Source organism: Ochotona curzoniae, unplaced genomic scaffold (genome assembly GCF_017591425.1).
Source record: "Ochotona curzoniae isolate NIBS_2020 unplaced genomic scaffold, NIBS_Ocur_1.0 contig_2318, whole genome shotgun sequence".
In the NCBI taxonomy this organism is placed as follows: Eukaryota; Metazoa; Chordata; class Mammalia; order Lagomorpha; family Ochotonidae; genus Ochotona; species Ochotona curzoniae.
In genome coordinates this window covers 15,433,732-15,446,584 of record NW_024465419.1, presented here as the reverse complement: position 1 = coordinate 15,446,584, position 12,853 = coordinate 15,433,732, and the positions used below count along the sequence as shown (strand labels likewise).

General features: G+C 47.8%; 2 protein-coding genes across 8 annotated transcripts in view; one reads left to right on the top strand and one right to left on the bottom strand.

Annotated features, from left to right (window-relative positions):
* Positions 1-3,343: 3,343 nt before the first annotated feature.
* Positions 3,344-12,853, top strand: part of AZIN1 (antizyme inhibitor 1) — a 30,339-nt gene continuing 20,829 nt past the window's right edge. For 6 of the 7 annotated variants that reach the window (XM_040972675.1, XM_040972674.1, XM_040972670.1 and 3 more), the window contains exons 1-2: positions 3,344-3,764; positions 8,189-8,325. The gene's annotated coding sequence lies outside the window, so the exon portion shown is untranslated. The remainder of the gene's footprint in view (positions 3,765-8,188; positions 8,326-12,853) is intronic. The other variant, XM_040972671.1, reaches the window with a different exon arrangement.
* Positions 3,736-4,632, bottom strand: LOC121151353 (basic salivary proline-rich protein 3-like). The gene has a single exon (XM_040972695.1). It carries the CDS (start codon positions 4,630-4,632, stop codon positions 3,736-3,738), a length of 897 nt encoding a protein of 298 aa, XP_040828629.1.

The window sequence follows — 12,853 nt, the reverse complement described above, 5'->3', positions numbered from 1 at the left end:
TGCTAATGTTGGATTAGGCCCTAGTTCAGAGCTACGCACTTGCAGGGGGTCAACTGTCAGAGAGCTCACTACTGGTTGCTCAAATTTCTGTAACCCTCTGTTCTTCCTACTCTGACATGTTTAAAGGTCATCGACAGTGGACAGTGCTGTGGCATAGTAGGTTGAGCCACTGCCTGCAACACCTATATTCTATAGGATCGCCTGTTGGGGAGGTCCAGATGCTTCAACTTCCTTTTTCTTTTTAAAAAAGATTTATTCATTTTTTATTACAAAATCAGATATACAGACAGGAGGAGAGATAGAGAGGAAGATCTTCCATCTGATGATTCACTCCCCAAGTGAGCGCAACAGCCGGTGCTGCGTCAATCCGAAGCCAGGAGCAAGGAACCTCCTCCAGGTCTTTCCCATGGGTGCAGGGTCCCAAGGCTTTGGGCTGTCCTCTACTGCTTTCCCAGGCCACAAGCAGGGAGCTGGATGGGAAGTGGAGCTGCCGGGGTTAGAATCAGTGCCCATATGGGATCCTGGCACTTGCAAGGCTAGGACTTAAGCTGCTAGGCCACGCCGGGCCCAGATGCTCAACTTCTGAGCCAAGTTCCCTGCTAATTGCCTGGGAAAGCAAAAGCTGGCACAAGTTCTTGGGTCCTGGAACCCATCTTGGAGACTTGGATGAAGCTGCTGGCTCCTGCTTTGGCCTGTCCCAGCCCTGGCTATTGCAGCTATTCAGGGAATGAACCAGCAGATGGAAGATCTCTCTGCCTCTCCTTCTAACTCTGCTTTTCAAATAAATCAAATAAATCTTCAAATAAATAAAGGTCAAGGGCAATTTCTTTTCAGACCCTAATCATTCTCCATAAATGACAAGTGCTTCCAAAGTGGTCTCTCTTCCACAAACAGCCCTTTCTCTCTCAATCCCTTATCCTCTGCTTTTGAGAAATGTAAATCACTCCAATGATTGTAACCTGTCTCATGATTTTTCGTATAAAATTCCAAATTAAAAAAAAAACTATGTAAATTACTTACTTGAGGCAGGAAGAGAGGGAATGAAGGAACAAGCAAGCCTGTGAGAGAGCACTCCCACTGGCTGGTTGACTCCCTAATGTCCACAACAGCCACAGTTGGGAACCTCATGCCAGGTCTCCAGGGCAGGTGGAGGAACACGACTCCTCGAGCCATCCGCACCGCCTCTCAGGGAAGCAGGAAGTGCTTGGAGTGTGGAACACACCGCTGCCCTAACTTGATATACAGTTTATTACTCTTTTTTAAAAAAGATTTATTTTTAATTGGAAAGGCAGATCTACAGAGAGGAGAGACAGAGAGGAAGATCTTCTGCCCACTGGTTCACTCCCCAAGTGGTTACAATGGCCAAAGTTGAGCTGACCCAAAGTCAGGAGCTTCTTCCAGGTCTCCCACGGGTACACAAGTACCCAAAGACCTGAGCCATCATCTGCTGCTCACGCAGACTGTAAGTAAGGAGCTGTATGGAAAGTGGAACAGCCGAGACACGAACCGGCACACATAGGGGATGCTGGCACCTCAAGACAGATGATTAGCCTGTCAAGCTACCATGCTGGCCCAGAGAAAAATCTTTCAAAGACATGTCTTTACACGGCTGGTGTTTGGTGCAGCAAGTTAAGCCACTGCCTGCAATATCAACAGCCCAGAGCAGGATTGGTTCAAGCCTTGGCTGTTTCACGTATGACCCAGCTCCCTGGAAATATGCCTGGGAAAGCAGACAGTCCAAGTACTCTCATGAGGGAGACTTGGGTGGATCCTTACTTCAGCCTGGTCATTGCGGCCACTGTGACCAGCAGGTAGAAAATTCTCTGGTCTCCTCTGTAACTCTGCCTTTCAAATAGATAAATCTTTTTAAGTTATCTTTGTGCATATCACATTCCAGAATACAAGTCCAAGTGCCAGACCCTTGTAGATCTCACTTCTGTCATGCTCCTATGCAGGAGGCAGAAAAACGACTGAGTTTCCCAGTGTCTGAGACGTCTTATCAGCTGTTCCCCTTGCCTGCAACTTCCAGCTTTCAAAACCCCTCCACCTTTCCCCAAGCAGCCAGTGCCCTAGCTGCCATCACTTTCTCTCTCCCTAACTTCCTTGCAGGCTCTCCTCACTCAGTACTTGTCCTAGTTGCCTGTGGCTTTCCCTCCACTATGGGGTCTGTTGCTTCCACCAGAACTATTGGAAAGTGAAAAACAAAGCCGAGGTACACTGGAGCAAAACAGAGAGAAACACAAACTGCAAATGTCTACAGCTCCTGACTCCTGTGCAAGATCCCAGCATCCCCGTATTGCCTGCCTTTGCCCCGCTGCTGACTGACTCACTAACCACAATGCTGCTGCTACAGCGGCAAAGCAAGAAAGGAAGCAAGGCGTCAGGGCCTTGTTCTCCAAGTCAATACGTATTTCACGGGTGTCACCGTGTCTGCGTGGCACAGGGCAGTAGAAGAGCCCTGGGGTTTCCTGATCACAGGTGCACACATCTTATTAAAAACAAAAAAACTCTAAGAATTGAAAGCTATATAGGTAATTTTAGACCCTGCAGTTAAAAACAAACAAAAAAAGTTGGTTCTACAGGAAATTAAAATGACCGCGAAAACGAAGCCTGGGGGATTAATGTAACTTGCACTTTGAATCACCACTAACGCCTCTCCAGCACAGGCCCCTCATTAATAAAACACAAATGTGACTGCAGTAAGCCTTCTTACAAAAGCCACATTTCTGTAAAAAAAAATATTCCTGCGGCTCCATGCCGCTACTGCCACGGAAGGACAGTGAGGACACTTGCCCGCGGTCACAGGCCTCTGCCACCCACTCAAACAGCGGGGCCGGCTCCTGGCTGGCCCTGAACAACTCGCCTCCATAACGGAGCACCACCCAGTGAAACGCGGCAACTCCCCGCAACACCCTGCCTCCGGCCCTGGGCCTCACGGAGCTCTCAGCCATGGCGCCCCACAGGCCTCCCGGCACCCAGCACCGCACAGGCAGCCCCGGGTCCTTCGTGGCGGCGGGGACGGTCGAGCTCACAAAGCGCAGAGCCGAGCCACGACCGGCGCGGCCCCGAGCGCGGGACTCCCGGGGCGGACGCCGCAGTCGCGCTCAGCCGCCTCCCCGGCCCGCCCCTCCGCGCCCGCGCTCAGCCGCCTCCCCGGCCTGCCGCCCGCGCCCGCGCCCACGCCCACGCCCGCGCCCGCGCCCGCGCAGGGCGGGAAGCGGCCGGCTAGCCGCGCGCGCGGAGGGGCGGCCTGCACCTGCCCCGCCGGGCCGGCCCGCCCCCTCTTCCGCCCCGCTCGCGCGCCGCCGGCCGGCTGTGACGTCCCCCCGGCTCCGCCCCGGACTATAAACACTGGCGTCGGCGGCACCGCCTTCCCACACTCGCTGCCTCTCCCGCCGGCCGTAGCGTTCCTTCTCTCCCTTTTTCTTCTTCCCCCCTCCCCTCCTTGCCGGGTCGTCGCCTCCTCTCACCTCTCTGGCTGTGCTGTCCCCTCTGCGCCCTGACGAGGCCGAGTCCTCTCCCCCGCACCGGGCCCCCCGCCTCTTCCTCCTCTTCGCCCGCGCTGCTCCGGTTTCTCTCGGGCCGCCGCCGTCACTGCCGCACAGCTGCTGGTGTCGGGGCCGCGCTTTTTCCCTCACGTCGTTCCCGCAGCCTATGGCCCAGGCCGCCTTGGGTATTTCTGCTCAAGGTAACCACATCCCTCTTTAAAAATTCCGCCGAAAAAGAGAAGACGCTTTACCCGACTCTTTGGGCCGTTATCTCACGTGAGTAACCGAGGCGGAAGGAAGGGGGCCCGCGGGGCGGGGCGGGATGGGGCCGCGGCCCCGGCACGGGACGGGGGCTCCGGGGGCAGAGCAGGGATCCCCGGGCTGTCCTCCTCCGGGGCCCCGGGGCTCCCGCGCGGCGTCCCCGCAGCGCCCCGAACATGGCGGACGCCGGCGTGTGTGGCGGCTGTCGGTGCCTGCGGCGGCGACGCAGCGGAGCTAGGGCGGCGGTCGCGCCTCGAGGGCTGCGGGCGGCTGCCTGGCTGCTTTTTTTTCCCCCTTTGGGCGAGCGGGAGTCGCCCCGGTCGGGGCGAGGGGGGCGTGTGCTTAGGGGCGTGCGCAGGGAGACAGGGGGTCCCCGCGATCGCCTGGCGCGGCGTGCGGGGGCCCCCATCCCTCTCCCGTGGTGCCTTGCTGTTTCCGGGGAGGGGGACCGGCCGCCGGCCCGGAGGGGCCAGGGTCCCCGCATTCCGGACCCTGCACGCGCGGTGCCTCCACCTTGGCTGCCTGCGGAGTTGGGCGGGCAGGAGGGCGTCGCGCCGGCTTGCAACGGCCGGGGCCCGGGGTTATGAATGGAGCGGGGCGGGCCCGGCGCCCGCCGCTGGTGACAGCTGCAGAGGAGGTCGGATTCTTGGGGGGTGGGCGGCCGTGGAGCGGGAGCGCGGTCCCCCTCTGCTGGAGGAAAGTTGACGCCAGCCGGGGCCCGGCGGCGGGGAAGCCCTGGTGTCAGGTAGCGAGCGAGAGGGAGGCCTTTGGCCCCTTCTGGAAAAGCCTCGGGGCTGCCGCTCCGCCCCTGCGGCGCTCCTGATTGGACCGAGTCGCCTTCACTCACCCGGTCACCTCCCGGAGCCGGAGGATTAGTCACCATGGCTTCGCTTTCCCGTCCGCGCCACGATTCCTAGGCAGACGGGAGAATGGGCTGGGGTGGCTTTTCTGGGTTACTACCTTGATTGCCAACAGTTAGCTGGGGTGTGACGTGTTTGAACCCGGCAAGTCCGTGGATGTGGAAAACCGCTGGTTCAGAGACGTGAAGGACACGTGGTGTTGCGGCAGATGGAGCCGGGTTTTGTGCTGGCGTCTTGGGCACGTCAAGCTCTACATGTGCTGTTGGCAGCATTGAACCTCCACCTTGGATGAGAATGAGCTCACGGGGGAAGGGGTGATGGGCACTAGGGTGGCAGGAGTAGGAAAAGAATTTAGATGGCCTGGCAGGGCTCATGAGAACCCTTACAAACGTGGTGACCAAGATGGAGAAGCGGGAGGAGTTAAAAACGTTAAGTAGAAAGGGGTAAGCCCTGTTCAGTAAAGAAGGTGCTGGAGATCAAATGGTCTTTGCGGTAAGAATTGCATTTCAGAGAAAATGGGAGACAATTGGGGTACTTGCCAACTGTAGCATGCCCATATCATTAAATAGAGCTAGGTACGTTGGCAGTGAGGGTGTTTCGATGTTCTGGAACACCGATAGGATATTACACCAGGCATTATTTTGTATACAAGGCTTTTTTAACTCAGCAAATTTTTGATATCCATCCATTGCTGCTTTTACCAGGTTTTTTTTTTTTTTTTTAAGTTTTATTTTTATTGGAAAGTCAGACATACAGAGAGGAGGAGAGACAGAGAGGAAGATCTTCCATTCAATTATTCATTACCCAAGCAGCCACAACGGCCAGAGTTGTGCTGATCGGAAGCCAGGAGTCAGGAACCTCCTCCAGATCTCCCACACGGGTGCAGGGTCTCAAGGCTTTGGGCCGCCCTCTACTGCTTTCCTAGGCCTCAAGCAGGAGCTGGATTCAGGAAGCGGAAATGCCGGGATTAAAACTGGCACCCATATGGGATCCTGGCATGTTCAAGGCGAGGACTTTAGCCACTAGGCTACCCGGCTGGGCCCTATCAGGTTATTTTTTTACTTCTGAGTAAGTCATGTGACTATATTGCTTCATCTTTTTTTTTTTTTTTGAAGGTAAATAGTTTTTCACAGACGTTAACAGACTTCGCATGCTTAACAGTTGACATTAGCATTACCTTGCCAAAGTTCATTTGTGGGAATTAGGAAAATGGATTTGGTAGTGTGGACTCCAGATTTTGCTTGGATTCCCTGAGCCAGAATCCAACCCAGGGCACTACATGGTCTTCAGTTGTCATGTCTGCCCGTATCTTTGGCCTGAGACAGTTTCTTGGTCTAACCTTGCTTTTTATACCCCTCCCTTGACAAGAGAAGTGTTAGCTAAACTGTATGTGTAAACACCTCCCAAAGACAAAGTGTGTTTCTAAGTGAGAATAAAGTATTTTTCCAATCATGCCTTATCTTAACTGGATAAACATCCCATCTATTCTGTGTGTAGGTGGCCCTCTTTTATCCCCATGTACTCCTTTCATTACATTGTAAAATAAACCTTTCAAATTGGGGGGTTTTCATTCCTTACCAGTATTTTTAGTTGTTCATTACACATGTTGCAGATACTCAACAACATTTGTGAAGGTCTGAGGCATAATGTTCTTGATGTTGCACCTCACTGCTTGAGTTGCATAGCAGGAAAAACATGAAAAAATAGTGATTATTCTGTTTATTTGAATGATCTGGAGTGAACTGTCCCCAGCATAAATTGGCTTCCCACTCACACTCCCCTTCCCCCCTCCGCCAAAGGCAGGAGCCAGAAGCTAGGAGCTTCTTCCGAGTCTCTCTTGGGTGCTGGGGACCAAGCACTTGGCCATCTGCTGCTCCTTTCCCAGGTGCATTATCAGGGAGCTGAATGGGAAGTAGCACAGCTGGGACTCCACCTGGTACCCATATGGGATACCCATGCCACATTCCACTGTATTATGCCAATCTCAATTGGCTTGTTTTATTTTTAAAACCATTTTTGATGTAAAAAATGGAGTGTGTGTTATGGTTGTAGTATATTATTTAGAACCTACAGTTAAAAGTCTCCATTACCCAAGGTAGGAGTTCTTTTCTAATCATCCTTGTCTTTCAAATGTGATCTAGGAGGAGCTTTTCACCTCCCTTAAGGGTGTCCCTGCTTTAGTTGACTGAGATAAGCTTTATCAAGGCATGCTTAGGATGCTCATTACCTTCTTTGTAGCAGGTGTTAGGAGGTTGTGCTACATTAAGCAGTAACTCCTGGGTTAGAGGTAGAACTAGAGGTCTCCCCTCTGAGCTTAAGTGACAACTCTAGCCGGTCAGTCATGGCAGCTGGCGACTTTTTTTTTTTTTTTTTAAGATTTGTTCATTTTTATTGGAAAGGTGGATATACATAAAGATATTCCATCTCCCCTTTCACTCCTCAAGTGGCCAAAATGGCTGGAACTAAGCCAATCCAGAGCCAGGAGCTTCTTATGGGTCTCCCGTACAGGTGCAGGGTCCCAAGGCTTTTTGGGCGATCCTCAACTGCTTTCTAGGCCACAAGCAGGGAGCTGGATGGGAAGTGGAACAGCTGGGACATGAACCGGCACCCATATGTGGGATTCCAGCATGCAAGGTTAGGACTTAAGCCACTATTAGGCTGTTGTGCCAGGCCCAAACTGTTTTTGCTTTTAATTTTTTTTTTTTATTTGAAAGGCAGAGTGTTACAGAGAGAAAGATTTTTCATCCATTGGTTCACTCTCCAAATGGCCACAACAGCTGAAGCTGGACTGACCAGAAACTAGGAGCCAGAAGCTTCTGAGTCTCCACATGGGTGCAAGGGTCCAAGGGCCTAAGCAATCCTCTGCTGCTTTCCTAGGCTTTTAGCAGGGAATGGAATCAGAAGTCGATCAGCTGGGACTTGAGAAATGAGATCTCCATATGGGTTCTGGTGCTGCCAGCGGAGGCTTAGGCTAGTATGCTACTGTGCTGACCCCGATCATTTCTAGGAATTACTCAGCATGTTACACAAGGTGCTAAGCACTTAAGCATGGGTTGTTCCTGATGGTGATATAACGGAAAAGAGCAGCACAGGGTGTGTGTGAGGAGACAGAGCTTACTTGCCCAACATTGAGTAAGTGCAATATTGAGATAGTTCTCTATTATGTCAGATACATACTGTAATATATTAGTTAATCACATAACTAATATAACAGCCGTTTATACTTGAAAAAGTTGAATTTAGGAATAAAAGGGTATTCTGTGGACATTCCAGACCATGCTAGTTAAAAGTGTTTCATACACAGTTGAACATTTTAAAATTTTAGGCCACCTACAGATTTGGGTTTTGGGGGACAGACTGTGATGTCAAGGTCTGACTTTTGTGGTACAGTGACTTAGCAAAGTCCTTGGTATTATTGTAGAACCCTTAAAAAAAATTGTGTCATGTGACTTTAGTAAAACATACTCTATTAAAAATACTGTTCTCTAGTTCATCCAAATCAGCCTAACCTGCTTGAAGCGCAACCTAACCATTGTTTAACGTAGGACAACCTACTGCTTCTTTGGTTTTCTTCTTTAGGGCGAACTTTCTGACCAAGTATACAACTACCCAGAGGGCCTAGGAGAAGTGCTGTATAGAGAGCAGTTCGACTTCAACGCTGAGCCACCTTGGGAACCTAGCTGATGATAGGGGGTTCCATCTCCTAACTTGTCCATGTAAGTATTTCGCCTTGGGGGTGGGGGTCTGAGGTAGAGTACTGTGTTGCTGTCTATTTCTCAAAACCTGAGATTTTGTTTACCTCCTTATAAGTGCATTGACCTTAAAGCTTTTTTGAAATTCTGAACTAGAAACCTGATGGTTACTGGTTACAGGCTTGACCGAGTTGTAGGAATCATTTACCATTGACTAAAACACTAAAATTTATCTTTAGTATGTGATAAATATTACTTTTTTTAAAAAGATTTGTTTATTTTTATTGGAAAGGCAGCTATATATATCTAGTGAGGAGAAGAGAGAGAGAGGGGAAGATCTTAAGTCCGATGATTCACTCCCCAAGTGACCGCAACGGCCGGAGCTGAGCCAATCAGGAGGCAGGAGCTCCTCCAGGTCTCCCATGTGGGTGCAGGAACCCAAAGCTTTGGGCTGTCCTCAGTTGCTTTCCCAAGCCGCAAGCAGGGAGCTGGATGGGAAGTGGGGCTGCCAGGAATCGAACCAGCACCCATATGGGATCCCAGCTCGTTCAAGGCGAGGACTTTAGCCGCTAGGCCACCACACCAGGCTCAGGAGACACATTTCACAAACAAAGATCAGCGGAAACTGTATCTCGTGGGTTTTGATTTTCTTTTCTTTCCTTTTTTTTTTTTGTTAATTTCATCTCTTCAAAACGCTTTCTTATGATCAAATTCTTCAATGACTCATAGACAAAAGGAGAGGTGTGGGCGGCTGGGGTCATACCTTCCATCCACTTGTTCATTTGAAAGTACCGAGACAACTAGGCCTCAGTTCCTGGAATACAGCTGACATTATCCAGACGCTCTAGCTATTGATACTAACTACACAAGCAAAGCTTCCAGGGCCACTATAGCTGCACCTTGATGTGTGGTTTTATTAAATAGTCCATCAAATAGAAGTGTATTAAAACGAGCAAATACACTTGATAAGTCCAGTTAGAAATTTAGCTTAGGTTTATTTTACTTCTAACATCTGATGTTTTCACTCAAGTTCTCAGGGAGATTCAAAACTTTACTCTTATGAATTGGGGTCTAGTTGACATAGTTACTGGTGAATTCTGAGGTGGGAATTCAAGAACAAAAAGGATATGTCTCTTATGTTTACGGAATCTTAACCTTCTTTTTATCTTAAAGACTTAAGAGACTGATACCAGTGAGCTGATACATGAATGGTTCTACCAAATCAGAAAAAGTAATACAGTGAATAGTACTGTAGGAGTCAGAAAGGCTATAAATTTCCCTCTTGGTGTTGGAATAGTTATGACCATTCCTTCCTTAGATTGTGCTAAAGAGACTTAACAGAAGACGCAATGCAACATGCATCTCTGCTTCCAAACATAAGATGGACTCCCAACGAAAGTGTCGGATATATATATATTTAGACAGTGGGATGATGGACTGTCTGACATTGTCTGTACCAGTATTGTCGGGGCACACTTAAATAGCAGACTGATGGAATTGTAACTCATTGTGAAGAGTCTGACATGGGACAAATCAATGGGGGGAGGCGCGAGGAGAATCCCACACTACACAGAATTGTATAAGTTTTAAGAATTAAAAATATATATGGTGCAAGCATTAAAAAAAGACTTACTTTCAGGTCTGTCAGCCAGAATGACCAATTAAATTTATCATGCCCAAGTACAGTGTATATTAAACTGTAGTACTTTATGCTTTACTATGAAGCTGAAGGTCCATAATTCCTTTCCATATTCTGAAATGCCAAGAGCTGTTGAGATTTTTTTTTTTTTTCTATTTATTTGGAAGGCAGAGACAGTGAAAGAGATCTTCCTTCTGCTAATTCATTCCCTAAATGTCAGCAGCGGCCAAGGCCGAGCCAGGCCAAAGCCAGGATCCAGGAGTTTGTTCCACCCAGGGTCTCGTGGGGTGGCAGGGGTCTGGGCTCTTGTGATATTGTCTGCTTCCTCCCAGGTTTGTTTAGCAGGAAGCAGCAGCAGAGGTGGATGCGGTCCTAGGCGCTCCAGTAATGGAAGGTTGGTGTCCCAAATGGGGCTTAACCTGCTGGGTCGTAGCACCATCTCTGCAAAGTAATTCCCTTATAGCTTCCTTGATGTGCCCTAAACTAATTTTAGAAAATAAACCTGACCTGAATCTGTCTTGACCTGTGGCTATTTTTATCTTATCCCATTTAATGTTAATATTCCTAAATTTTGCTATAGAAATATTGTGATTACAGGATGCTGACTCACATTCTTCTGGTTACATAAAATACTGTCTGGTCCCAAAAGTTTCTTGAATTAATTTTAAAGGTGTGTGGGGCAAGAGAAATTTCCTTATCCCAGAAATGTGTTATTTAAGACTTTCTTTGCCTGGTTGTCATAACTCGCCTGTTAACGTAGGAAGTTCATAAAAACATCAGCATTTTGTAAATTGACGCTCTGCCTTCTAATTATTTTGAATTTATACGTCTTAACAGGCCTTGCACTCTTTAACCAACATGAATTTGCTAATGCTACTTTTTAAAGGTATTTCAATCCCATTGGCATGGAGAAAGTAATATTTAAGTGATGTCTTACAAATAAATGGTGTCTCTGTATTAGCACAGTGTGAAAAAATGGCACATGGATGGATAAAGAAGGTTTTGGGGCCGTGATATTCTTGCTTTGGGAAAATTGGAATGTTTTCAGAGAGAGCTAAAGAGATTACAGGGCATAGAAGACAGCTCTTGCATTAATTCTAAAGGATAGTTGATATTCTGTATGCTTTGTTAAGATAATCTACATCCGTTCTTATGGAGTTTTTCATATCTTGTATATTTTCCTGAAAAGTAAGGATTACTTAACTCCCAACTATTACAAATGAAGTGTTACAGAAACATTAAACTATAAAACTTAAGTGGTAGGCTGCTATTCCAAGCTGGTTATTGCTCAGATGGCCTGAGGAGGCTGTCCTAATTGAAGTACTCACATACTGGTAAGGCCCAGAAAACAGATAATGTCCTTCACCTTCATTCCAAAATTCTCCATGCCCACTTAAGGGATTTTTCACATGGTAAGAAGCAGAGCTTCAGCCGTCCAGTTCTCTAACCTGTATTCTTCATGTTATACTGATTTAATAGGACTAGTCAAGCCATATCCAGCTATTATATGTTACGAAGTGTTAACAGCCAACTTCACTTAGAGCAGCAGTCAAGACAGCACATTGTAGAATACCCTGCCCTAAACTGTGTCTGGTGTAAGCGCATAGTTCAAGTCTATTCAGGACTTGATATGAAGTTTTTTTTACTGTTTGCTCACATAGGCATTGTGCTGTAAGCTTTGGGTTGATTTTTGTTTGCTTTTTTAAATTCTGATGTATGCAGACTTAATCTCTACCATGGAAAAGGTACCCTCTAGAACTTTTTTCCCCCCCAAAATGTATTTTATTTTAAAGGCAGAGATCTTCACCTGCTGGTTCACTCTCCAAATGGCTGCAGCAGCTGGCGCTGGGCCAAGCTGAAGAAGCCAGGAGTTTTCCAGTCTCCCACATGGGTACAAGGGCCCAGGCACTGGATCAGAAGTAGAGCAGCCAGGATTTAAACTGGTGCCGATAAGAGATTCCAGTCCTACAGGCAGCAACTTTACTTGCTGTGTCACAGCACCAGCTGTTGAACATCTCTTCAGAACAGTAGCTACTAGACATATTGTAGCTATGGATTTAATAAAGCTGAATTAAATTAGAGATTTACATTCTAATGTAGATGTAAAACCCACATATGTAGCTGGTTATTGGCTGTTGCTTTGGACAGTACCAATAGAGGACATTGTAGTCATCCACAGAAAGTTCTGTTGAACAGCAGTACTCTGGGATAGTTTTTAGGAATGGAGGAACATTAGCCGTAATTTTTTAGTTTCTTAAAAGCATATGCTTAGGAAACAGCTCCTTACTATTTGTATGTGCTTCTATAGGTTGAATTTAATATTAATTTTATGCTGACCTTAGTTAATTTCTATGTCTGTTGTTTGCAAGGATTTCCTAACACTAGCTTTTATTTTCTTTGTATTCAGTGTAGTCAGCCTGTGTTTGGGATCATCAGAGCTAGGAAAGGATATCACAGCATGATAACAAAGGGCCTGGCACGGTAGCCTAGTGGCTAAATCTTGGCCTTGTGCATGCCAGGATCCCATATGGGTGCTGGATTCATATCCCAGCTGTTCCACTTCCTTCCATCTCCCTGCTTGTGGCATGGGAGAGCAGTAAAGCATGGCCTAAAGCCTGGGAACCCACATGGGAGACCCGGAAGAAAGTCCTGGCTTTGAATCAGCTGAGCTTCACCCATTGTGACCACTTGGGGAGTAAACCAGCAGATGGAACAGGAATATCTGTCTCTCCTTCGCTCTAAAAAATCTGGCCTTCCAATAAAAATAAATCTTTTTAAAATATGTTAACAAGGACGCAAACAATAATCCCAAATACAGAGATTTCTGGGGAGGGGAAGCGTGTTTCTGAATATTTCTTATTAATCCAATAAGAAAAAGCAATGATGTATGTTTTAAAACTGTTACTAACCCAG

Bases quoted from the DNA above. Each gene is read 5' to 3' on its own strand.
- LOC121151353 (XM_040972695.1), bottom strand. From the start codon at position 4,632: ATGGTGACTAATCCTCCGGCTCCGGGAGGTGACCGGGTGAGTGAAGGC.